The sequence below is a fragment of the Hipposideros armiger genome, unplaced genomic scaffold (assembly GCF_001890085.2).
Source record: "Hipposideros armiger isolate ML-2016 unplaced genomic scaffold, ASM189008v1 scaffold_39, whole genome shotgun sequence".
NCBI classification, from domain to species: Eukaryota; Metazoa; Chordata; class Mammalia; order Chiroptera; family Hipposideridae; genus Hipposideros; species Hipposideros armiger.
The window spans coordinates 4,373,817-4,401,158 of NW_017731389.1; the positions used below are offsets into that span (position 1 = coordinate 4,373,817).

The following is a 27,342-nucleotide window of genomic DNA, read 5'->3' on the forward strand; positions in this document are numbered from 1 at the left end:
ATCGCCTTGGCAGAAAAGCATCCACTGTGTGAGGTCTATAGTGGAGTATTCCAGCCTCCCCACCCCCCAGCATTTAGTTGAGAAAGGGTTTAGTTTGAAAAAGCATTTTTTTTTTCAAAAATCTGCCTGAGCCAGGGTGACAGGCAGCTATAGCCTTAAGAATAAGGCAATTTGACAAGCATTTGCTCCCTTCAATTTATATCTTTATGTATTTCAGTAGCTTGTGTCTAATCATCAGTTTTCTTTGAATACTTCATACACAGCCAGTGTTTAATACAATTTAGGTCTGAAGACACACTGTTAAGAATCTGAACAATTTGATATCACTTGCCGAAGGGAAGGGAGACATAGACTTGGGCTTTTCCGAAAAGCAGCTGTTCAGGAGGGGAGAGCCGTGACAAACCAATGCCTGGGTCACGATTACCCGTCCATTCCTTGGACTTCAATGCTATAGCTTCCCATTGATGTTTGATACGATCGCAAGGTCCTCCCTCCTCCCCGGAATACACAAGTACATACACTTCCTGGAATTGATTTGGGATCTTGAGAGAGAGAGAGAGAGAGAGAGAGAGAGAGAGAGAGAGAGAGAGAGAAGGAGAGAGAGAGAGGGAGAGGCTGATATTCTCATAGGTAAACAAATCTCAAAAAGACTGAGAAGGTACACTTGAAAATCCATTTTATATGTATATATTAAATATGGGGGAAGTCAATGGAAACAAGGAAAAAAATGTATAAATTTGGGAAGATACTCAGATATCCATGAGAAAGCATGGCTTAAAAGAACAAAGGAGAAGAATAACATTCAATGAGTCCTGTCCTTTTCCAAGAGAGTTAAACAGTAAGGGTCTTTTTGCTAGTTGATGGTTGAACTCTTAGGATATTTGGCATAAGTGTGTATTGATTGTGGAAGGACTGATCCCCATCTCATGGGTTATTTGAGCTCCTGTGTGGACCGAAGTGTATTTTTGGTCATAATTTATCCCACCTGTGTCTGTCAATTCCTTTCCACTTGCCTCCTCTCATGATGGTCTGGCTCATGTTTCTCCATAAAGCTCTAAGCCAGTTATTAATAACATCCCAGTGACTCTCCTGATCCACCTAGGAGCATATGGTGTTTTTCACAGACAAGAGAGATCATCTCCTTGACTTTGGACTTCACTTACTGAACCCCTGAACAGTAAGTTTTGGTTTTTGAAAATCGTGGCACTTTCGAATGTTGATGTAGGACGAAAATTTAGCGTGACCCTTGTTTGCTTCTAGTACAGGGAGAATTAGTAGGTTAAAACTTAGACTCATAATGCCAGTTCCTTCCCACTGCATTTCAACATCTCCAATTTTTATAAGGCTGATGATAAGATAGATTAATGAATGAGAATTCTATTCTTTCCATTTCCTCCTGACTAAATAAAGGCAGGAGGAGAAGCAAGGGTTTAATAATGTCAAAATTACTTGACCAAGCCTTGTGGCTGTGCTAGATATTCCCATTTCCCTGTGTTTCCTCTCCAAATACAGGGTTTTGTGATTTCAAAGAGAAATTTCACATATGGAAAGTATCTCCAGGAGAGTATTGGACAGGGAACTTGGGCCTTTTCGTTGTTGCCTGTCTGAGATTTGGATCAGAGGAGGGACCTGTCTTAGCCTGTGGATTTATTGTCTTCTTGTTATTTTAGCCAAAGCTTTGTCTTTGCAGCCTTTTTATAATGGTTGCTTCTGAGAACCTTGCAAAGTCGGTCACTGTGTTTCCTTTCTGGAAAGGAGGACCCTGACACCCAGAAAGGCCAATGCCCAGCTTGACCCTTGTGAGCTGAGATGAAACCTGACACTCCAGTCCTTCTTCAGGACTTTGGACTAATACGGCTTTCTGCTTTGGTTACGGATGTTCAATTCCTATGAACATATGCATCAGGCTTCTAAATAACATGTGTAAGGGAGGCATTGCAGTGAATTGGAAGGAGGCTGGTATCAAGCCCTGGCTTGGACCACTAGCAAGCTGTGTGATCTTATGCAAGTATTCAACCTCTCTGACCCTCACATTCCTTGTTTGTGAAATGAGAGGCATCACCCGTTTTACAGGATGGTGGGGTTTACTCCTAATGTATATAAGTGGCCAAGTATGGTAACATTATTTAAGAAGTCCCTCATTTGAATTTTTCCTGAATCTTCTTAATCACCTTTCATTTGTTTCAAATTCAAACCTAGAACCTCCGATGTGGTCCAGGATGGGAAACATTAATCTAAATTGTAGAGACAATACTTGGCTTTTACTGCTTTTAATAACTTCGTCTTTAGGATGGTGTAGGCTGTGTGAATGCTGAGGATGGGAGCATTGGAGGGTGGTTTATGGTTTGCAGTTCAGGACATTAGGCTACAGCTAAGATCAACAATGGTGGGGAACCCTGCAAAACAATTTCAAAGCATAAGCTATTGTTTTGGTAAACTTACCTGCTCTACTATAATCAGCATTCTAAAATTTTCCTTTTGGTTACATGCTTCTATGGTTCCCAAGGACTGGTTCACCGCCTTGCTGGATTCGACTCTGTGTCTGGATGACTCAGAAAGGAGGGGTTGTCTGAGAGCACGCCTGCTTCCCAAAGTGTCACCCCATAACTCAGAGATAGGGTGAGATTTTTGTTTTCCTCTACAATCTTTCATTCTGCAAACATTTATTTAATTCCTATTGTGTGCAAGATACAGTCTAACTTAGCAAAGGATCAATAAGCTCTAAATATAGAAAGTAGAAGTTATCGCATCATGCAAGTCAGAAGGGGCTTGTCCCATGATACATGAGAAGTAGAGACAGGGTGCTATTGACATTTCACAGGGCCTTCACACCCAAAACTTATTCACCAGAAATGGGCATCATTGGTCAGACTTCCCCTGGGAAGGCTATCCACTCTTGGAAAATGATTCAATGATTTTCAGGGCTCCTCCTTGGGTTCACCTTCTAAGTAAAGAGCTTGTGGGGCATAGAAGAACAGCACCTTAAAGTCACAGCTCATCTGCCCACCACATTTGTGTGTGTGTGTGTGTGTGTGTGTGTGTGTGTGTGTGTGTGTGTGTGTGTGTGTGTTGAGCACCTATTTTGTTCAAAGTCCTGTGCTAAATGCTGGAAATAGAATTCTGCCTTAAAAGAGGTCACAGACTTTCATTTAATTTGAAATGGTGTTCTGCAACCTAACCATCTGCCTTCTCAGCTAAACTTGTCTCTAGATAGCATTTAGCTGGTGTCAGGGATCAAAACCTCAATGGGTAAGAAAATCACCATCAGTGAGCCTACGCCAAGGAGTGTGTGTTGCAGGCCGAGAAGGTAGTTGAAAAGGTTTTGCCAAAGGCTTCTGAGAACTCAAACAGGTCCAGAGGTTCTCTATTCTCTTCCACTCACCAACCCCAAACTTAGGGTGACAATTGTTTGGACATATGAGTTCTGCAGATGTAAAACCAAAGCCTGAGGGTGTTTGCTGACACCCTCAGTGCCAGTGCTGCTTCCTCATACCGCAGAAGAAGGATCTGCTGTCTTGGGGCTTCCTGTTGAAACCTGGCAGGGCTGGTGCCCAGCCAGGGCTCTGGGCAGTTCCTCTGGCCTAGTAAGCACTACAGCCGTGATTCATGGAGAGGGTTGGGGAACTTGGCAGGGAGCAGGTTGAAAACATTTTGATTATTTTGGTTCCAGAGTATTTCTTAATGTTAAGTGCCCGTAACTGAGTAATTTATGTCTTGTTAGGGGCAGTGTCCAATCTCCTGTGTGGGGTAGGAATGTGCTAGCAGGTAATCTCAGCCTTCAGGAGTCTTGGTAGTGGATGATTAAGAGGACATGTTTGTTTGTGTGTAGGAATATTATTTTAGGGCCAAAATATTTACGTAAAACATTTGAGGCATGTTCATACCGTGTTTCTCTGAAAATAAGACCTAACCAGAAAATAAGCCCTAGCATGATTTTTCAGGATGCTCGTAATATAAGCCTTACCCCAAACATAAGCCCCAGTAAGATTGTCAGCCAGATGTGACTGTTTAAATAAATGTAGATTTTTGTACATGAATACATGAATAAATGTAGATTGTTGGAGCAAAAATTAATGTAAGACCCGGTCTTATTTTCGGGGAAACATGGTAGAGGCTTGGGAAGGCCCAAACTGGACAGATGCTGACATTGGAAGAAAGCATCGCAGGTACAGTTGAAGAGAAGTTTAGGGCCCCGCTGCTCCCCTGGGGGGTCAGGGTTACCTCTCATCTATCTGAGTCATCATGTACTTAAACAGAAGCTGGAAAGTATGATTCATTCAAAGGATACCATCTAGGTGGTGATATGCTAAATGATAATTAATGATACTAGTCAACATCATGTATTAAATTAAATGTTTATGTGCTAGACACAAGTATTATCTCATTTAATTCTTACACCACCCTAAGAAGTGGGTACTATTATCATCACCCCCATTTTAAAGAAGTACTGAGGCACAGAGAGTTACTGTAATTTGTCCAAGGTCTCATAGTAAGTGGCAGATCTGAGTCAAACACTGTCAGTCTGATTCTAGACCCATCTCTCAATCACCATATCCTAGAAACATTCTTGTTATTTCTCTGTCCAGCTACTGTTACGGAGGTCAAGGGGAGACACTTGTCAATCATAAGTTGATCAGTGGGTGGATAACAAATTAGTAATAACCAAGAATAAAATTGCAGATAGGAAAAGATAATAAAAAATAGATTAAAAAAAACAACACTGTACTTTGAGCTAACCTAGTTGCTTGACAGCAAGATCCTAGTGGTGGTTTGTGAGTGTTCCATTTACAAAGAGCAGATTGTTTTGATGTGAATAAATTAACAACTGCTGCTATATTCTAGCAAATTCAGTGTCACCAGGCCCAGAGGGATCACTGCAAGACTGTCCATCCCCCTGTTCAACCAGCTGTTCACATATGCAGAAACGAGCCAGGACCGAAAAGCGTGGCCATTAATAATGACGTGCGGCTATTTCCATTGTAGTACAGTCAGTTTCCACTGTAATACAGATCTCTTTAAAAGTGACTTTTTATTTGAAAACATTAATAAACCCATGTAGTTGAAAGAGGGTGGCATCTGGGGACTGGAGTCCTGAGTTAGTAGCATCTAGGCTCCAACATAGAATACCGACTAGCTGGGCAGTGGCTCCATCTCCCAATAGTGCATAACAGCCTGGCACATTCTAGACCCTCAATAAATGGCCATCATTATGCTCGTACTTTACTTATAAGACCGATTAAGCAAAAAATGGGCAGATTTCAATTACGTCTCATTTTTCAACATGTATCTCTAGGGAACCTCTGTCAATATTATCTTGACCATTAGATATTGATGGAAACAAGAAGTACTATTAGCACATTCTTGTCAAAAAAGAAAATATTTTGAAATGTGACTCATGTTTAAGACTTGAATACAGTGAAAAGTGTTTTTCTTTTGATTGTAAAAGAGACTTTGCAAAGTATGTTCTGTTCTTTGTCTTGACCAAGAATTCGTGCCTAATAAGTGGAAATAGTAGAAGTTGACAGAAACTGAGAAAATGGTAATGTCTTAGTATTAGCGATCATTTTATATACTAGAGGATTTTTGTTTGTTTGTTTTGCATTGTTCTGTTTTTGCTGGGGGACAAAGCCATTTAGCAAATGCACTCTTCTTATTGTCTCAGAAGTCAGAGTTGATTTGAGAAACCCCATTTCATATAGAAACACAATTGTAAAGATTTTAAAGGCAAGAACCTACAAGCTGAGGTCAGGGTGAAGAACAGAGAATACAATGAAGTTCAGCTCCCAGAGACCAAAGGATACTGCTACTCTCCATTTGTCTAACTTACTTTGTGGGATACTGCTGTTCAACATTCCATAAACAATGAACAGTCCAGTTTGAATTAGATTGTTTAGACTCTTGATTGAGTCAAAAGAAAAAATAAGATGAGTTTTGAATAATAAATTGATTTCCAGTGACTTCTGGAAAGAGGGAAAAGAAAGGTAGATACAGGCTTTCAAATAGGAGAGGAAATTATTTGTAATCATCTGAAATTTCAACATGAAATATATTTGGCCCAAAACAACCTAAGATATCTTATATATCAGAAACTGGAAGTGACGTCACTTTAGCTATGATTTTTTAAATACTACACATTCAACATAAAACCACGGTCTTGAGATAGTCACACTATATACGAGGTCTGACAATTAAGTTTACAAACTCATCCTAGAAAAAGTGTTACATACCTCATTGTTGAATATCACTACGGTCACCTTCAAAGTACTCCCTGGGAAGCTATGCACCAACGCCAGCGCCTAGTCCACTCTTCAAAGCAATTTTGGAACTCTTTTTCTGGAATTGACAGCAGATCTGTTGTATTACCCTTGATATCCTGAATGTCATCAAAATGTCTTCCTTTCAATATTCCCTTTATCTTCTGGTAAAGAAAGAAGTCACTGGGGGCCAGATCAGGTGAGTAGGGAGGGTGTTCCAATACAGTTATTTGTTTACTGGCTAAAAACTCTCTCACCGACTGTGCCGTGTGAGCTGGTGCATTGTCATGATGCAAGAGCCATNNNCTGGGGGCCAGATCAGGTGAGTAGGGAGGGTGTTCCAATACAGTTATTTGTTTACTGGCTAAAAACTCCCTCACAGACAGTGCCATGTGAGCTAGTGCATTGTCATGATGCAAGAGCCATTAATTGTTGGCAAAAAGTTCGGGTCGTCTAACTTTTTCCTGCAGCCTTTTCAGCACTTACAAATAGTAAACTTGGTTAACTGTTTGTGCAGTTGGTACAAATTCCTAATGAATAATCCCTCTGATATAAAAAAATGTTAGCAACAAGTTTGCAAACTTAATTGTCAGACTCCTATGTTCTAGCATACTTTTACAAGTGTCCTAACTAGCTTGAAATTTATTTATATTTTTGGTATATGTTTTATCCAACAAGGAATTTTTTTTAAAGTTGCTGCTGTTAAACAGTTTTCCCCCAAAGGAATGTCTCTGCAGTCCCAAATAAAAAAACACTTGCTAACCGAGCTTCTAGCTAATGCAAATCAATGTACTGTGATACTCACAATTTTAATCCACAGTAAAATCTGAGTTTGTTTGTAAACCTGTGACGATACAATTTGAGTCCTTCCAGTGATTTAGATCTACAAGCAGATATAACATCAAGTACCACACAAGAATCACCCCCATCCCTGTTTGTCATGCACATTTTGAGTAAGACAAGAACATGTTCTTTAGCAAAAGAGTAAATTTACTGCAAAAGACCAGTCTATAATCATTTGCGCAATGATTGGTTTGACAAAAATAAAATCAGTATATATTACTTTTAATATGGGGAGGAGGAAGAAGACTAACAACTATGGGACTACTTTCTTTAGTTTTCTAAAATTCATGAGCACCATGCTTTTAAATTAAAATGTGAAAAATGGAAAAAGCAAGGAAAAGAAAATCACACATCATCCTTCCATCCAAACTCGACCACTATGAGCACTGTTGACATTTGTAGGTGTTTCTGTTTTCTTTAATATTTCAAATGTGAAGTCTAACATACACACAGAAAAGCACATAAAACTTCTATTTACAGCTTAACAAGTCATTACAAAGTGATTGCCAACGTAACCACACCCAGGACAAGAAACGAAACATTGCTGGAAGCTCCCATCCCTGCTTACTCCTCCCTTACCCTCACTAATGTCACCACCATCCTGATTTTATGTGAGCCAATCCCTTGCTTCTCTTGATGAATTTACCATGACACAGTTGCCACCCATACACTCATATATGTACCCCTAAGCGCACTTACATATTACAAAAATGTTTAATTAGAGTTGACATACAATATTATATTAGCTTCAGGTACACAACATAGTAATTCAACATTTATATACCTTATGAAGTGATCACAAGAAATCTACTAGTAACCCTGTGTGTAGTCTGCCATGACCTGAGATTAAGTCATGTAAAAAATGGGTTTCTAATTCACCCTTCAGTCCCCACAAGTTGTCTGGTCTTTTCCTTACTTTCTCTCATGGTACATAGTTATGATGGTATCAGTGACTAAATTCCCTCTGCTGTACATTATGTCCCTGTGACTTATTTTATGACTGGAAGTTTGTACTTCTGAAACCCCTTCTCCTTTCCACTCCATCTCTTCACACCCCTCCCCTCTGGCAACCAACAGTTTGTTCTCTATATCTATGAGTTTCTTTCTTAAACATGCACTTTTAACTCTGTTTTTCTACTTTACATACCTACACTTACACTGTGTTTTCTTTTGCTCCTTGCTTTTAAAAATTGAATATTATGTTTGTAAAATTCACCTCTTTTTGTATGTACTGTAGCTTAATTTTCATTACTGTATAGTATTCCATTGTTTGAATTTACCTATCTATCTACTAATGGGCATTTGGGTTGTTTCTAAGTTGGGGATATCACGAATAGTGATGGATATGTGTCCTGGTGTGGATATCTATGCATTTATTCAGAGTATATACTTAGGAGTACAACAGGTGGTCATAAAATATGGATTTTGATCATATTTAAATATTTTTTAACAATTTTCTAAGTAGTGTTTTTATTATTTTATAGTTGTAATAATCATCATTTTATTGGATACATAATCTTCCATTTGTGGCTGAATTTTATAGCCTGGTCTTTTGTAATGAGTTCTCTCCTCTAGAGATTTTCTAATTTCTTCATAAAAGTGATAAAAAAAAAACCCATAGAATTTATAGCTGATGTGCAATCTCATGAATTATGTTGCCTTTCTCAGACAGAGAAATTTTCTTTGTTGTCATGGTAGATATTGATGCAAATATATTTAAAATAATTTGGGGGGAATTTTTAATTGTTATATTTGACATATAATGTTATATAAGTTTAAACAGTACAACATTGATTTGATACATTTATATTGCAATATGATGGCCATAATAGCGTTACCTACCACCTCTATTTGTATTTTCATAATTATCATTTCTTCTAGTTGTTGGGAACAATAAAAATCTAGTCTCTTAGTGAGTTTCATGTTTATAATAGTTTTATTGTCTATAATCACTGACTATGTATTAGGTCTCCAGGACTTATCTACTAGTTAATAGGTATGTGCCCTTAAATAACATCACTCCCATTTCTTCCACTGGAGAATTGTTGTTTTAAAAGTGTGGTGAATGTTTGCACTGGCAGGAAAATCCTAGAATTCAGTTTAACCCTGCCAGTTCTTAGCTATACAATTTTTCCAAGGTCCACTCTTTACATCTCCGTCCTGACTTCTTTGAGAGTAATTGTAGAGTTTCTCCATGCAAGCTCCCTGCACCTCAACTTCACACTACCTCAACTATCCAGTAAAACCTTTTAATGTGCTTTGACCCAGGAACCAAGGTTGTTGCTAAGAGACCGCTGGTGCTGAATGCACTTTGTTCTAGCAAGACCAGACAGGAAGAAAACCAAGGTGTTATCTGCCCCGATTTGGGATTAAGTCAGGTAAGAAATGGGTTTCTATTCAGCCTTCAATCCCCACCAGTTGTCTGGTCTTTTCCTCACTTCCAATCTCAGTCTCTCCCTTCCTGTTGGAGAAAATTGAAGGTACCCCTCAGAACACAAACAGAAGAACACAAACATAAGGTGGAGGCTGAGGTTATGAGAGAGAAAGAAAGTCACTTTGCAAACCCGTGTATTATCCTTAGCCCTTGTTTCTGTAACATAAGCAAAAGGGATTGCTGAGTGCAGGGGGAAATTCTAGATGTTTACTTAGCTAATGATTGCTGTGTAATTTGGGGCACATCATTCCCTCTTTCAGGAACGGGCTAGTTGTTACAGAAATTAATCAAAATTGCTAAATGTGGTAGAAAATGACACTTGTATAAATCTCACCTACCTTCCCCTCTGTTTTTTTCCTCTCTTAAAACTCAAGCTGCCTTTATGGTTTTTGAGTGAAAATAGCAGGAAATATTTTCCTGCCACTTTTTAAAAGTATTGATGCTCATTACTTTTAATTTGAGTTGAGTATATATAAGTTGAGTATATATAAGGAACTTTGATGTAACCAGTTGAAAATTATTTGACTTATTTGACCTTGCATTCCTGAAAAAAGAGTTAAGAATGGCTCTAAATGCCCTACCTGACTAGCATTTGGTAAAATGTTCCAACAGTGTGCTAAATCAACCACAAATTAATACTTTTAAAAATTCCATAATGTGTTTTAAAATTCTAGCTATTTTTAAAGTTGTTTGATTAACATAGAGATGTGGAGGAAATTAAATGATTGATGTCTTATTAAGTGACCAGAACATGAGAGAGAGGATCATGAGGAAAGATCAAGAAAATGAAAAAGATCTTTTGTTGTTTAATTTACAAAAATGTTTTCACCTGCCTTTTTCCATATTTTCAGATCCCCATTTCCTGGTGATACCTACTGTACAGGTTAAAAGAATGGCAATTTCACTGATGTCATTGTAAAATAATGTAAATTACTTAGCAGATAAGACTTGAAATGACTTAGCAGATAAGACTTCATAAATACTGATAACATGAAAAGAGAATAGTTATTCTGATAGTTCCTTAAGCTATTTCTTTTTTCAAAAAGCTTTCCAATTACAGTTGACATAAGATACTATGTTAGTTTCAGTTGTATAACATAGTGATTAGACATTTATATACCTTGCGAAGCAGTAGAGCTATTTCTTTTAGAAAGAAAGGCAATTTTGGCATATAAAAAATTTGATTATGACATAAAGTGTACACAATGAATGGGTGAAAAATATTTTAATTCATTAGGGAGAAAAACATTTTAGTTCATTGATTGTGTACAAATATATAGAGTTCTGCCTGCAAGATGTTTCTTCAACTCTATTTCTCTACAGTGCAAATATCATATTGAGTTTGAAGAGTCAGAATTATAAATATGTTCATTTGAGGATATTTCTCTCTTTTTTCCCCCAGCGAGCAGGAGCCTTCGGGATATGACCTGTAAAAACTGGATATTAATTTCTACTACTACCCCCACAAGTCTGGAAGATGAAATTGTGGGAAGACTTCTAAAAATTTTGTTTGTTATCTTTGTTGACTTAATGTCTATCATATACGTTGTTGTAACTTCTTAGAAAGCTGGCTTCCCTTACTTTACAAGTAAATTTCATATTGAATTCCTGTGACTAAAAATGTGTAGTTTAATATGTTGAGTGGTTTTAATTTGATGACATCTCCAATTATTCCAGAAGCCAACAGAATGTTATAATAAAAACAATATTGTGTATTGCTCAGTACTTGATGGTTTAAAAAACATTCACATAAACTGATGTGGAATTTTTTTCCTCCCAAAGTCTGCACTACTGAGTCATAAAACTTCTCAATTTTTAACATGATTGTTATTTGGTAGGTTGACTAAAAGTTATAGGTGCGATTATGAATGAAGTTGATTTTTTTAAGGATGCATACATATGTGAAATTCTAAATAGTTCTAGTTTTTAACACACCAAGCTTAACATACAATAATCTCTTCATTTATACTGATTTTCTTATAAACACATTTCATCTGTGTGTAGGTAGCAGTATGTCATTTAACGTAAGGTTCACAATAATCTTAGGTGTTTGTTATCCCCATTTTACAAATGAAGAAACTGAATCTTGGAAGAATTATGCTAGCTTGAGACCATAACCAGGAAGTAGCAGACCAGGTTTTGGGCCTTCACAATCCATGATATTATGTCACTTCCAAAGGTAGATAATAATACAAGGTCTGACACTTAAGTTCACATCCTCATGCTAGAAAAGCTGCTACATACCTCATTGCTGAATATCATCAGTACAGCCACCTTCTCCTTGGGAAGCTATGCACCGATGCCAGCACCTAGTCCACTCTTCAAAGCAATTTTGGGGCTCTTTTTCTGGAATGGCCATCAGAACTGTTGTTGTATTACCCTTGATGTCCTGAATGTCATCAAAATGTCTTCCTTTCAATATTTCCTTTATATTCTGGTAAAAAAATGAGTCATTGGGGGCCAGATCAGGTGAGTAGGGAGGGTGTTTCAATACAGTTATTTGTTTACTGGCTAAAAGCTCCCTCAACACACAGTGCCGTGTGAGCTGGTGCATTGTCATGATGCAAGAGCCATGAATTGTTGGCGAAAAGTTCAGGTCATCTAACTTTTTCAAGCAGCCTTTTAAGCACTTCCAAATAGTAAACCTGGTTAACTGTTTGTGCAGTTGGTACAAATTCATAATGAATAATCCCTCTGATATAAAAAAAAGTTAGCAACATCATTGCAACATGTTCAAGAACTTGTTAGAACTCATAAGACAAGTGTGGTTAAAAACCAATCTGTAAAGATTAACTTTTTTCACAAAGTTTTATTCAAGACCCTGAGGTTGTATTTTAGTACATTAACCCCCTTTATCCGTGGAGTATATGTTCCAAGACCCTCAGTGGATGCCTGAAACCTAGGATAGTACCAAACTTGATATATAGTGTTTTTTTTTTCTGTATATGCACACCCATGATAAAGTTGAATTTATAAATTACATACAGTAAGAGATTAACAACAATAACTTATAATAAAATAGAATGACTATAACAACATACTGTGACAAGAATTATGTGAATATGGTCCATCTCTCAAAATATTATACTGTACTCATCTTTTCACTAAAAGGAAGCACCTTACAGCTTCTCTTTGACGTATCCAAAATTGCCAGCATCACTACCCTTGCGCTTTGGGGTCATTATTAAATAAAATAAAGGTTCCTTAAACACAAGCACTGCAATACTGCAGCAGTTGATCTGATAACCAAGATAGCTACTAGTGACCAACGGGCACTGGCAGCGTCTACAGCGTGGATACAACTAGACAAAGGGCTGATTCACATCCCATGCAGGACCACTTGAGATTTTATCACGCTGCTCATAATGGTGCACAATTTAAAACTTATGAATTGTTTATTTTTGGAATTTTCCATTTAATATTTTTGGATCTTGATAGACTGTGGGTAACTGAAAGAGCAGAAAGTGAAACTATGCATAAGAAGGGGGACTACTGTGTTGCCTCTGTTTATTTTCTTATTCCACATTTTTAAATATAATAAGGGAGATTGTTTATCTTTTTCACATACCCAATATGACAATGCATTGTCTTCCTGTTTTCTTGATTCCTCATTTTCTGACAGTGTTTAAAATATAACTGTTGAACTTCTGCTTTCTGAGCTTGTGAAAAATAAAGCCTCTTTGTCCTTTAGACAATTTTGACTTTTTACATTGGATACACATGTTTCACAAAGTTCTGATTACTTCTGTGTGAGGACCATCTTCTCCGATTTTGCCCAATCATTAATGTGAGGTTTCATAAGAGACCTAATGAAGTGTGAAAGGAATCTCGGACCTTTGAGACTCATTAGTTAACTGACTCTTACTTAACCTTTCAGCGGTGTATATTTAACCATAAGCCAAATAGAGTCAAATTATTTGAGCATTTGTTGTAACAGAAAATTCTCTTTTTTTTACCCCTACACCATATTGTCGGACACTTCCTTTTGAATATAAGGGTCACTTCCTATTGATGTGATGTATTTCTCCCAAAGTCCCTATATTTGGAATTTGTTGGAGCCTATTAGGTTGCTGATAAGGGAGTAAAGTCAATCCCATCTTCAGGCAATTATTTCTTTTCTCTGTGATTCCAGGCAGTGGACACTGCCTATGGTTAGAAGCGTCGACTCTGACGCCTGGGTCCAAACCTTGGCTTCACCTCTGACAGCTTAATAACCCTATGTCTCTGCCTCCTTACCTATAAAATAAGTGCCTGTGTTATAGGTTTGTAGAGATGATAAAATGAGATGACTGGTGTAAAGTACTTAGCACAATTCTTGGCATTTGGAAAACCCACAGTCCATGAGGTTGGTGTTATCAGCATCTTCAGGTAGGACAGAGGTGATGTGGCTCCCTTCTTGTTGAGTGTCAGCGAGCCTCAATCAACCTGCTTGTTCTACTTCCCCCTCACCCTTAGGATAGCCTCACATTAATCCATCCCATTTCGTTTGGCCCCAAAATGTGATTGTGTTCCACTGGACCCTGGCATGGTTCTGGGGGAGGTGTAGGTCTGTCTATATGGGCTGACTCTGCAGAGCTTTTTTTTTTTTTTTAAGATTTTTTTTTTTTTTAGGGCCGGCCGAGTGGCTCAGTTGGTTAAGAGCTTGCTCAAGAGTTTGAGCTCTGAGCAACAGCGGTTCGAGTCCAGCCCGAGCTGAGCAGCCGCTGAGCTGCCAATAGGTAGCAGGATGGCTCAGCTAAAGAAAAAAAAAAAAAGATTTTTTTTTTATTGGGGAATTGGGGGGATGGGAACAGTGCTGGGGAATTGGGGGAAGGGGAACAGACAAGTTGCTGTCGTTTTGTTCTTTAATCTACTTGTGGAGGATGTTGCATCACTGGCCCAAGTTGGCACCATCATTGCGCTCTTCTCTGGCGAGGCAGATCAGTTGCCGGCTTCTGGATGGCCGCTCACTGCGGCTGCTGGCCGCTCACGCTGGCTGCTAGCTACATACGGTAGCCCATGGCAACCCACTGCCACAGGGACTGCAGCCTATGCCATTGCCGGCGACTCATGGCAGCCCAGCTCCAGGTTGAGCTGTTGTTCAGCATCTTAGCTGTGGAGGGCAGTGTCACTGGCCCTCATATGTGGGATCCGAACCAGGGCCTCTGGCATCCCAAGCCAGCTCTTAACCATCGCGCCACTCGGCCGGCCCCATGCAGAGCTTTTTTTAGTGCTGTTGTTTTGGGACCTGGCAATGACAACTAGATAGCATAATGTGACTAGAAACAACAAAGGATACTTGATAAATATCCTTTTCAATAAGTAATGAGAGTCTTAATATTCAAGCATTGTGGCTTTGTGATTGGAAATACGTTGCTTTTCCTTCATTCTTCAAAAATATTCATTCAGTTCCTTTTCGCCAGGCATGGTGCTGGGCATCCATGTAAAAGGAGTGAAAAAAACATAGTTCCCGCTCTCATGGAGTTTATAGTCTAGTGGAGGGAAATGAAGGAATACCCAAACGATGCAACTGCAATTGGGGGAAGTATTGGGAAGGACATGCCGAGGTGTTAGGAAGGATAGGGAGAAGGGTACCAATAGCAGTCACTCCTGGGAGCTTGTTGAACATGCAGAATCCTAGTTCCCCCAGACCTACTGAATTCAGAAACTGCATTGTAAGCAGATTCCCAGAGATTCATGTGCACACTATAATTTGAGAAACGCTGATGTGGAGGGAAGCTCACTGGACTAAGTGTTCCTACTGTCTGGCTACTGAACAGTTATGTGACCTCCGGGCAAGTTGCTTAACCTCTCTGGGGCTCGTAGTTCTTTGTCAAAACAAAGTAGAACCAAGAAAAGAGCTAAAATGACATAGATACTACCTGCTTTGCATATTACATTGAAATACGGTGACCTGGACTGAAACTTACTTGAAAATGTATAACAGAAAGGAGTTATATAAATCTAAGACATTGTTATAAATATCAAGAACACAGCAGTAGCTCTGTGAGGTAAGGGGCCTGGAACTACCTTCAGCAGAATTGGAAAAGGATTGTTTTCATTAATGGCAACAATATTCAGAGCATGTATGTATGTAGACAGCCTGGGTTAGGTCACACATTTTTCACTGGGTGGCTTCCTGTGAAATTGCATAGAACTTAATATCCCCATGCACTGTTATAACCAACCCTGCACCTGAAATGGATGGTGTTTCTTGACTTGCCACTAATAGATACGAATTATCTAGCCATGCCTGAGCTCAGGTATCTACATGGGGTTAATTTCACAATTAATTTCTTGGTATCAACTCAACTGGCCTTGCATTCTTCCCAGTTCTGTGGTTCCTTAAAGAGATTTTTCTGACTTTGAGAAGAGAGGTCAGAAAATGCCTGTTAGAATCCTTATTATTTATAAATGGTAATACCTCTCATTGGAGCACACTGTGCTAAGTATTTTTCATACATTATGTCATTTAATTTGTACTAATAAATCTATGCTGTATTTCTATTTTACAGATGAGGAAGTGCAGACTCAGAGGAATTAAGTAGAATGCTCAAGTTCACACAGGACATGCTGACTGTGATAACACAGAAAGTGAGAGAACCGAGAGCCTCAACTCAAAATCATCTATAACCCTATTCTTAACTATTCAGTTATTCTGCCTAATATCAAGCCAGAGAAGTGAATTTTCACTGGCTCCTCATTTGGAAGGCAAAAAGTTTGCACTACAATGAAGCATCTTTAAAGATATTTTTTTTTAATTGGGGAATCAGGGAAGAGGAACAGACAAGTTGTTGTCCTTTTGTTCTTCAGTCTAGTTGTGGAGGACGTCGCTTCACTGGCCCATGTTGGTATTATCATTGCGCTCTTCCCAGCTGAGGCAGATTGGTCACCAGCCATTGGACAGCTGCTCACAGTAGCTCATGGCAGCCCACTGCAGCAGGGGCTACAGCCTCTGCTGTCGCCAGCCACTCACAGCAGCCCAGCTCCAAGTCGAGCTGTTGTTCACCATCTTAGCTGTAGAGAGCACAGCATCACTGGCCCTCATGTGGGATCACAACCGGCAGCTCTGCTGCTCAGAGCTCACACTCCCAAGCCAACTCTTAACCAACGAGCCACTCGGCCGGCCCCAATGAAGTATCTTAATCCTACACTCAGGGATTCAGTGAGTAAAATTAAACCTAACTCTGGGCAATGATCGGGATGAACTGCTTCTGTAGAGACTGAGGTCGAGGTATGAGAGATCTGAAATGCATGGTGTTTGTGTGACCACGTAGACCAGGTCTTTGTTCTGGGTTGCTCTCTGCATGACGGTTATCTGCTGACCTTACTGGAAACAGTCCTACTAACTGAGCAAGCTGAGAGCAAGTTGCCATGTAGGCCAGTCTGAGATCAGCATTGAGTCCAGATTTATTTATAACTCACAGGAAAGGCCCCTGAGCTCACTCTGCTATCTGACTTGGGACCACAATGAGGGATGATTAATGCAAGAGCACAGGAAGTCATTGGTGGCCAAATGGGTTTCCAGTCTGAGACATTTGCCCTTTTGGCCAGGAGGTCACTATAGACTCTTCTCTGGAGGGTCCGTGTCCCTGGACTCCTGTATAAGGTGTGATCTCAAGGTACAAAGATTGACCTTTTGGGTGTTATTTATGAAGTTGATTGTGACTTGCATCATGGAGATCATTTACTCCATAAATATTTATCAAGCATTCACTGCCTATCTGGTAGGATTGTAGGCACAGAGAAATATCATGGCACCTGTTTTTCTGGAGCTTGCCTTCTGGGAGGCAGACAACAAACTGATAAACACATGAGAATTTCAGAGAGTGCCTAGGTGCCTTGGCAAAAACAAAACAGAGCAATGAGAGAAAGGATTTATGTGGGGAAGAACATGTTAGCCAGGAGGATCTGAGAACCCTTTCCTTAGAAGATGACGTTGGGACTGAGGCTTGACTGATGTGGAGCCAGTGAGGAGGAGACCTGGGGAAGGGGACTTCGGATACACAGACTAGCAGGTACAAAGCCCCTAAGGTAGGGAGAGCTCAGCAAAACATTAGGATGTCCAGTGTGACTACAGCTTAGTGAACACATGGGGAATTAATTTTTCTAGATTGATAAAAATCGGCTACTATGTAACTTCTCTGACATTTGTCCCACCACCTGGGTGGTTAAGGACACTTGGTCATGGCAGCATATAGAAAGAACAATAGGGCTTCTGGTGTTCTGTGTCATCAGTGCTGGCATACATCACAACTTACGTTAAACAGTGAACCATCTCTCTGAGGGCTGCAATTTTTCCATGGTTATTTCAGGCTTATCATGTCAGGCCCCTAACTTGTCACAATGTTAATTAGCTCTATCCCTCTACTAGTTGAGTTAAAAAGCTGTGTTTTTAGGACAGCTTTTAAAAAAACCGTAAGCAGAGCAAAAATTGCATCTGCTGTAGTGTTTTTTAATAATAGCTTTATTGTGATATAATTCATATACCATACAATACATCTAACATGCACAATTCAATTATTTTTACTATTATTTCCAGAGTGTGCAACCATTACCACAATCAATTTTAGAACATTTTCATCACCCTATAGAGAAACCCAATATTCATTAGTACCCGTTAGCAGTTATTCCTATTTTCTCCCACCTACCCTCCTTTAAAGCTCCCACCCATTCTAGCCCTTCTAATCTACTTTCTGTCTCTGTGGATTTTCCTATTCTGAGCATTTCATATAAATAGAATCATACAACATATAGCCTTTTGTGTTTGGATTCTTTGTGGCCAAATAATTATTCATTGTATGGATATACCGCATTCTATTTATCCATTCATCCATTGATGGACAGTTGGACTGTTTCTACTTTTTGGCAATTATGAATAATGCTGCTGTGAGCACTCATGAACACATTTGTCTGTGAGGGCATTTGTTGTCATTTATTTCGAGTATATACCTGTTAATGGCATTACTGGGTCATGTGTTAACTCTACTTTTAACCTTTTGAGGACCCACCAGACTATTTTACAAAGTGGCTGACCCATATCTATAGTTTTTGAAAAGATTTTCTCTTGATCTCTTAAATAGGTAGATGATGAAATGAAAGCTAAATATAAAAGCATCGCCTCCTTCCTCTTGATTTGAGTTTTAAAACCATCTAGTTTCTTTAAATCTCTATGCCATCAAGAAATCACAGTTGATAATTTGGGCTCCTTATTACCCATTTCTTGTCAAAAACTTAATTACATAACAAATTACTCACACTTCCTTCAAGTACCTTAGGGCAGATAATAAAGGTCCAAGTTAACATGAGATACTTTTTCATTGATGGAGATTAGATTTATTCAATTAGTATTCTCTGGATACCAACTCTCAGCCAGGCATGCTCGAAGTACTGGATATTTTCCTCACTATTTTCTACGTTAGGAGGTTCACTTTATTAGCTGTGTGGTTGGAGGAATGCTGTGTAATGATTCTTATAGCTCATTTTTCATAAGCAGGCCCTTTGCAGATTGAGTTTTTGGCTCTTGGTATTCATTAGCTGCATATTTCTCTTTCTAAAATATATTATTTGGGCCACACTTCATAAGTCAAATTTATTGCAGATTATAGTTGTCAGCATGACAGGAGTTCCATTGGGTATTTCTTTTTCTACCCCAAAGCAAAGTTCATTTCTTGATTTATTTTGTGGTATGTTATAATGCTATTGGCTAAAGAGCCTGTTGAAAAATAATCCTGACCAGCCAAGGAAAAGTTGAACTAATAGCCTATCCAAGAATTACATCTAAGTCAGAATCTAACCTTTCAATTCATTAAGAGCATTGTTAACAGAAGATGGACCCAAGTCGACACCTGAGGAATGACTCAAGTCCTCTCAATTAAAAGACTACTTTTCAGACTTCACTGGTTGCTGGACTGTTGATTCCCTGGACTGGTGACCATACCTGCTTATCACTACAGAAAATCTACTTGAATGAATTTCAAGAAGCCAGATGCATGTTTTGATGACACATTCCTAAAGGATGTTATATATGACAACCATTCACGGTCATTGTGACTTAGTCAATAGATAGAACTTTCCTCTTCTAACCATGTATAGGAGCAGGAAGATTAAAATCCTAGTTGGGGTTCTTTGGTATACTCATGAAAGTAAGCACACATAAGCACTATGTTTTAGGCTATTTTATCTGGTTCCATTCACTCAATCTTTACAACCACCATATGAGATAGGTATTATTCTCTCCCATTTTACAAGTGAGGAAATAGGCACAGAAGTAACAAGGAACTGCAAGGTTACAAAGCTAATAGGTAGTGTTGGCTTCAGGCTGTGTGCTCTCATTCTCTATTTCCTTCACCTCTTATCATTCAGCCTTTTGAACTTCTGTTTTTTCATCTGAAAATGAGTAGATTAAACACTGCATTGTACTTGCTAATCTCCAAGGCCTATTCTGGTTCTAAGGCTGATTCAAACCCAGAAGTCTTAAAAGAAGCATTCATGACCATGTGTGGCCAAGGGAAAGAATCAAGGTACAAAATACCCTGAGAATGTTAAAATACCCAGAAGCAGCCTCTTCCGGCCTCCATTGATGTCTAGAGGTCCAGGATCAAGGGAAGGAAATACCCATAATTATCATTGTACATGATGTTGAGAGTTAGCTTTTATTTGGTGGGTGCCAGAGTCTTGGTGGGTACCATAAATCCAGGTATTTGTACTGTGGGTCATACCACTTTAGATTTAGAAATGTAATGATTTTTCTCCAAGTAAAGAGTGATGGATGTGGTTGTGGATAATAGAGCTGTTGGCATGCCTCAGTCTTGGTCAGCTGTACATCTGGAGTTTGATTGGTACTTGCTTATTGCTGCCAGAGGATCTGGCCCCTTCTTTCTAAGGTCTCTTTAACCTATCAACCCAGATTCCTCTTGGTTAGGATAGGCCTATTTCCAGTGAAACTTTAGCATTCTCTTTGCAGGCACCACTCCCCACTATACTGCTGTTGAATAGGTTTTCTACTTTTTGTTTTTATTGCATATACTTACCCATCTATGGTCATAGTATCCAAACCACAAATCAGAAAACTTGAGTGTGACCAGAGAATGTTGTACCATTTCCAATTGAAAAAAAAAAAAAAGAAAGAAAGAAAGAATCTTGGAGGTATATTTTAGATTTGGAGTGTCTTAAAATTTTTTGTGTGTGTTTTATTGTAACAATGAGATATGATATTTGAAATTTGGACTATTGTAGAGGATCCTGCAGTGTGAGACACACTTCCCTCATTTCCAGCAATTCTTTTTAAGCCATTATGGGAAGCCTGGAAGCCATCCAAAGCTTTTCTTTTTATGAATCCCCTTATCCATCAGTTACATGGTACTTTTTAATTTTTCAGATTAGTCCTTTTGTCTGTTAATAATTTTATAGGTAGTACATTTTCATAATACTTTGCCTTAGCTATTAAATCAGCCTTTTAACTCATCTCTCTCCCAGTCCAGCCTCCAATGTGGTTTCTAAGAGTGATCATTTTGAAACAGAAATCCAACCATGTCATCCCACTGTTGAGAATCCTTTACCAATTCCTCTTTGCTTCCTGGATAAAGCCTTCATATGGAGACAAGAACTCACATGGTCTAACCATTGTAGAGGACACTTATTGTGTTTTGCTTAGTCAGCATCCCAGTTTGCTTTTGGAGAACGACCTTGTCCCCAGTGAGTCCTCTACAATTGCCCCAACTTCCCCTAACTGAGAGATGGTTGTATGGCCTAAGTCAAGACAGTCACACTCTTGCTCCTGGGACTTTGAATCTTGAACAAAATTCATTCATCCTGTTAGACTGATTCCATCTGCATCAATTTCAGCCTATGTTCAAATTCTTATGGAACATGCTTGACTTTATGTTTTTCCCTCAAGGGTATATTTTTTGTTTATAACTTTTAGTTTCATGGGTTAGCTACAGTTTGCTAAATCATAGCCAATAAAACAAAGTCCCAGCATGTTGAGTAGATCTAAGGTGATCATACATATATTTTTAAGTTTACTTGCTGAAACCATGGACAAAGTATTTGAACTATCCACAAATTTTGGACTGTATAGACCCTGTACATAGAGCAATGGTCATGTCTTTTGTTTCTTCTCTTTTTTGTCCCACGCATCATGTAATGAAGAGAAGAAGGCTAAACTTAACACTTTGAACTGAAATATTGTTTGGAGCTGTCTGAAACTACGTAATACATGTAAGTCAGACACTTAGGCAGAGGCACAGTAAAAAAATTGATACTTTCATAAAAAGATTAAATTCAGTGGTGTTATGTTTATTTTTAAAATAATATTAAACAATTCCACCTATATTTTCAGAAGAAGAAATTGAGTTCACTGGTACTTTTGAATTCAAAAGCCAACCTTTGGGTATATACCTTTCTCTGGTAATCTATTATCTAATATGATGCACCATAGATCATATGAACAGAATTTGCAACATACACAATTCCATGAATGAATTAAAAGGTGGGAAATGGCCTTAAACTGTCATCATGGATACACGAGAAGATTCTCTTCTTCCAGCTTTCAATATACTTATGGAGAATCTCCTATGTGCCAAGCACTGTCCTGGGTCCTGGGATAAAGCTGTGGACAAGCAGAATGAAGGCTGGGTTGCCCATCGTCTTACAGACATGGACCCTGGACTCACACTGCCTGTGTTTACCTCCTGTCTCTGCTGTTTTGGTGCTCTCTAACTTTGGACAGTTCCTGGGGCCTTTGAACCCCACAATGCCTTATTTTCTCATCTGTAAAATGGGTAGTACTTGCCCAATGTGATTAAATGAAACAGTTCTTATAATTACTTAGAACAGAACACAGCTTGGCAGAGTAAGGCAACTGAAGAATTTAATGATCTGTTGCAGCAAAAAAAAACAAACCCCAAAACCCAAAAAACAAAAACTGACAGCTTGAGCATGCAGCCATTCATTTGCTCATTTGGTCATTCACTGTGCTCTAGGGAACCGGTATCAACAAGACAGACGGTACCTGCTCTCAGAAAAGTAGAGTTTCACCGTGCAAACAAACGATGAGCACATTACAGATGTCGTGAGTACTACACATGGAGATATACAGGGTGCTTTGGTAACGGGTACACATGAAGATATAGGTCATTTTGGGTTATGACCTTGAAACCACATAATACAAGTCAGAAGGATATGAACTGGAAAATATATATACCTATACACAGACACACACACACACACACACACACACACGCCATGCACACTCTGTAATTTTACATTTCTGATTTCCAGTTTCATAAGACTATAGAGTGGTGGTTCAGAGCATGCTTCTCTGCTGCCTGGATGACTGAATTTGAATCCCAGACTACCCCTCATTAACTGTGTGATTGGGGGCAAGTTACTTAACTTCTCTCTGTTTCATTTTCATCATCGGCAAAACACAAATGATTATAACAGCAACTACTTCTTTGGTTTATTGTGAGACTTAGACGAGTTACTCCATGTGAGATGTCAGTCCTCAGTGTTGGCTCTTACCAGCCTTGAATCATTTTTCTAAGGTAGACTGGGAAGAGGCCAGGCTTAGCAATCAGCCAGAGCAGGGCCTGAATCCTACTCCCTCACTTATCTATTGAGTGACTCAGCAAGTAGCTTAACCTCTTTGAACTCCAGTTTAGTTTTCTCATCTGTAAAATGGAGGTAATGATACTTAACCACATGAGACTGCTTTGAGGGGTAAATGAGATAGTATAGTTCTTGGTAATTACCAGGTGCTCAAAGAATAGTGTTTATCTCTAACCACCCCACCCCGCTTCCTCCCCCCCAAAAATTAAAATCATTTGAGCCAGACACTATGATGAAGTAAAGGCAAGAAAAGATGAAGCAATATTCTGGAGAATTTCAAGTAAAAATATGATATAGTATGTCATTAAGGTCACTTTTTCCCATAGAGGCACTTATATTTCGTAGGTGTTTGGTGATTGTGACACCATGGACTGAGAACATGTGGTTTGGAACGACACACCATTGCCTTAGTGGCGAACGGCTGCTGGACTTCCTTTGCTCAATCTTTATTTTTCTTATCTGGAAAGTCCTTTCATGAGACAGCTTGCTCATTCCTCGGGTTGCCAGGAGTCAGAGCCAACTCAATGGCACGGTCATAACAACAAAGGTCAGTTTTAACATTTGAAAACTTGTCCTTTTCCACGAAAGCTCTACAAGCATCAGGGGGAATGATTTATCCACTTCTATTGTTTTCTGATCCTTTATCTGTTAGAATGTCAACGAAAGAAATGGAATTAATAGAATAATCTTTAGATCTCTGAGCAGTTATAAAAACTCTAAATTCTATTTTCTTTAGTTCAAAGTGTAGTGCCTATGTAGCTATGCTGTCATTCATAAACAGGATAAGAACAGTGTGTACAAAAGAAAAGAAACCTACCCTGGTGTAATAAGTCAGGAAAGAAAGCCTGGTCAGCTGGGCAGGCGCTGGACCAGTGACCCAGGTGTTATGCAAATGACCCACCCTCCCATGACCAGCTCATGCCTTCCTCTGTCCTCTGTTTCTGCTGGGATGAGGACCACAGAGCACTTTCAGGTTAATTTCTCCATCTTATTCGCTGAAAGATTAAGGCAGCAAGTATTCTAAGAAAGGGTGAACTTAGAATTCACAAATCACAAACTCCTTAATAAATGCCCTATGATAATAATACAAGGCAAAGAACAAACTCCTTTGTTCAGGGCATCACCTCTGTATTAATTTTTCTTTAAAGGTTTTCCCTCAGGTTTCTTTCTTCCCAAGGGAGGTTCATTTAAATCCAGCTTATTTAATGACCTGTCCTTTTCTCTCGCTTCATCCTGCTGAATATACATCGACTTATGGCCCCATGAGAGACCCAAAGGGCAGGGGCTACACAGAGCTGTAAAGCCAGTGATACTGAATGGATCTGACTCTTATCTTGCAAGCAGATCTTGCATCTTCTTGTCACTGGGGCTGAACACTCTGGATGCTAGGAGGGAGGTAGTTTTTGTCTACTCTTTGCAAACCTGCTCCCCACCCCATTCTGCTCTGGGAGGTGATCAGGCACCTCCTTAGCTTCTCTGGGTCAAAGTCCATTCATAGGTAAAGCATCAGGGCTGGGTTAGATTTCTGAGTTCTGCTGAGGTGTGACTGAACAATGAACCTTCACCAGGCGATGGGGGCAATTTTCACTTTCCAGCCTGGCAGCAATGCCCTAAACCAAGTGGCCACTTGCTCCAAAGCAAGCTTCCATGCTTCCTAAGTTCTCTGGCTGTCCTCTGCCTACTTCATTCAGGACTCTGAGTCTGGACCCCCAGCCAACCATTTGAGTTTTTGACCTGTGGGATGCAGGCGACTCTACACTAAAGTTGGTCCATGCTGTGTGTAAGGATAAGCTCATTTTCAGTTCTTAGTTGGTAGGCGTGGAATGGCCCGAGCAGACATGGAATGCTGATCATACGCTCTCTTTAAAAGAAATCTAGGAAAATTTGGTGGAGATAAGAACAGAGACATGGCAACTTCAGAAAACAATTGGTGAATGCAAATATTTTTCAAGTAGGGTTTCCTTGTCCCCCAAATATAACTTCATATACATTGATTGGTTTGACCAACTATCAAGAGGTTGGTGACTAGGGGGTATTTGAATAAGAAAAAACTCTCTAAAAATATCTTTTATTGAAACATATAGAGCAAAGTACACAAATGATCAGTGTAGAGGTCAATGCATTATTACAAAGTGAACACACATGAGTGACCACAACCATTTGAGTAACCATTATGTTCAAAATTAGAACATGTTGAGAAGTTCCTCTTTTCAGGAATAAATTTTTGATGGTGTTGATAGCATTACCTGTCCATATTTCCTTCCAGAAGCTATTCCTGGGACCACATCTCTCTTATTCTCACTGTTATTAATTTTTCCCTAATCTTTCTCCCTCTCAGGGCAAAACAAAATAACATCAGCTAGCACTTCCCATTTTCTTCCCCGTAATGTGTTAAGTCAGGAAATTGGGTAGAACCGAATGGCGTGGGAGCAAAGGGATTGACTACTGTTTTCATATCGATAAGAAAACTCGGCATGTGTCGCCAGGGTCCAAAGAGTTTTTTGTTTTGTTTTGGTTTGGTTTTTGAATAATTCTCATCTCACATAGACTGGATCCCTGATGCAGGCAACATGAGGAAAAGGAAGCTCAGGAAGGTTAGGCAGCTTAATCTGGACTTCAGAAACAAACCTACCCTTTGCAAGGTGTAGGGTCTTTGTGTAAGTCAGGGCTGAACAGAGCGTTCAGTGTATAAGGAAATTCTCATCCCGGTGATGGACCACCCTAGCCCCCTTTGAAAAGCTAGTAGAAGGTATGGAGCACCTTTCCAAAAATACGTCCACACACACAGGAAACGAAAAAGTGCATATTACTTTAGAGGGTTCACACACCTGGTGAGCCCGATAACTAATGGACTGTCCCCATTCTGCTGCCGCGACTCTGGGGAGGCAGCACACATCCATTTCAGCAACCATGCCCATTACCTTTCAGCCAAAGATAGGAGTGTATTGTTAGTGCAGTTCACCTTCATTCAGGACAGACGGAACCTCCTTAGAAGCAGCCTCTCTCCCTCGGCACGCTGTGCGCACTGCGGAGGCACCCTCCTTTTCGTGGAGCTGTCACAAAGGACAGCCACTGGCATCCTCACGCTTCATGGCCCAGAAGCACCGACTCCAGAGTTCTGGTGCCCGCTTCTCTGCGATCACTGCCAGCTGGGTCTACAGCTCCGGATAGAAGGGCGCCCAGCGGCCCCAGGAGCCTGGAAGACCAGGGGCAACTCGCACACATCCCTAGACCCCGGCTCCCTGCAAACGCGCACAGTCCTTGGCCGGCAGCCGTCGGCTCCCGGCGTCGCGCGCCTATGCGCTTGGGGAGGGCGGCTGGCGGGTGGTGCCAAGCTCTCCTGCTGACTCGATGGCTCCCGGCCGGGCCCGGGCTGGAGCCCGGGCAGTGCCCTTCCTCCTCCTGGCCGACTTGGCCCGGCGCGGCTCAGAGCCGCGAGAGCTTGAGCAGCGCCCCTACCGCCCGCTCTTCCACCTCCATCTCCTTCGCCTCCTCCTCCTCCCCCAGCCACCCGCGCAGTCATAACCGGTTCAGACTGGCCAGGGTGCCCCGAAAAAGAAGACAGTGAGAAGGGGTGGGAAACACAGGGAATAGCTCCTCGAGGAGGAGGAGGAGAGAGAGAAGGTGGAGCCCAGAAGAGGGGGCCGGCTCCCTCCCTCCATGTGGCCGCGGCCGCTGCGGGGCTCGGCGGGGGCAGAGGGCGGCGGCTCCTGGGGCAGCGCGTAGCGGGACCGATTGCCCAATACTCCGGTAGGGGCCGGGGCCCGGACCGGGCCCCCGAATAAATAGCCGTCCTGCAGGCCCGGAGCTGCAAGGGAGAGCGGCGGCCGAGATCCCCACGGCACCTCCCGCCGGGCCCGTCCGGGACACCGATCCCGGTGCTGCGCCCTGGAGTCCCCCACCGAGGCCGGTACACAGGTAAAGGGCAGGAGCTTGCGGGGAGTGTCCCAAGGGTCGGCAACCCCTGGTGCTTCCCAGCCTCCCGCAGGCGAGAAGTAACTCCTCGGACTCTGAGCAGCAGGAGGCGGCGGCGGCGACGCTGTCACCCGCGCCCAAGCAGCTTGGAACTAACTGGTTTCTAGTTTGGGTTGTGTGCCGGGGGGCTGACACTGCACTCAGGCCCACCCCTTGACAACCCTATTTTGTTGGGGTGCTTCTCTGCCGTGTGCAAGTCTTCCCAGGAGTATGAGGGCGGCATTTTGCTCCGAGTTGGAAGAG

The 27,342-nt window shown here is 40.6% G+C and overlaps 2 protein-coding genes across 4 annotated transcripts in view; both read left to right on the top strand.

Moving 5' to 3' along the window:
- Positions 1 to 621: 621 nt before the first annotated feature.
- Positions 622 to 11,774, top strand: MRLN (myoregulin). 2 transcript variants are annotated; one of them, XM_019638415.1, is made up of 4 exons: positions 622 to 1,177; positions 2,507 to 2,619; positions 9,366 to 9,475; positions 10,934 to 11,774. In XM_019638415.1, the coding sequence occupies exon 4, from the start codon at positions 10,954 to 10,956 to the stop codon at positions 11,092 to 11,094; it is 141 nt and encodes a 46-aa protein (XP_019493960.1). In that variant the 5' UTR covers positions 622 to 1,177; positions 2,507 to 2,619; positions 9,366 to 9,475; positions 10,934 to 10,953; the 3' UTR covers positions 11,095 to 11,774. The 2 variants fall into 2 exon arrangements, with proteins under 2 accessions (XP_019493960.1, XP_019493961.1); XM_019638416.1 differs by lacking the exon at positions 2,507 to 2,619.
- A 15,077-nt stretch (positions 11,775 to 26,851) lies between these two features.
- Positions 26,852 to 27,342, top strand: part of SLC16A9 (solute carrier family 16 member 9) — a 50,669-nt gene continuing 50,178 nt past the window's right edge. For both annotated transcript variants that reach the window (XM_019638422.1, XM_019638423.1), the window contains exon 1: positions 26,852 to 27,042. The gene's annotated coding sequence lies outside the window, so the exon portion shown is untranslated. The remainder of the gene's footprint in view (positions 27,043 to 27,342) is intronic.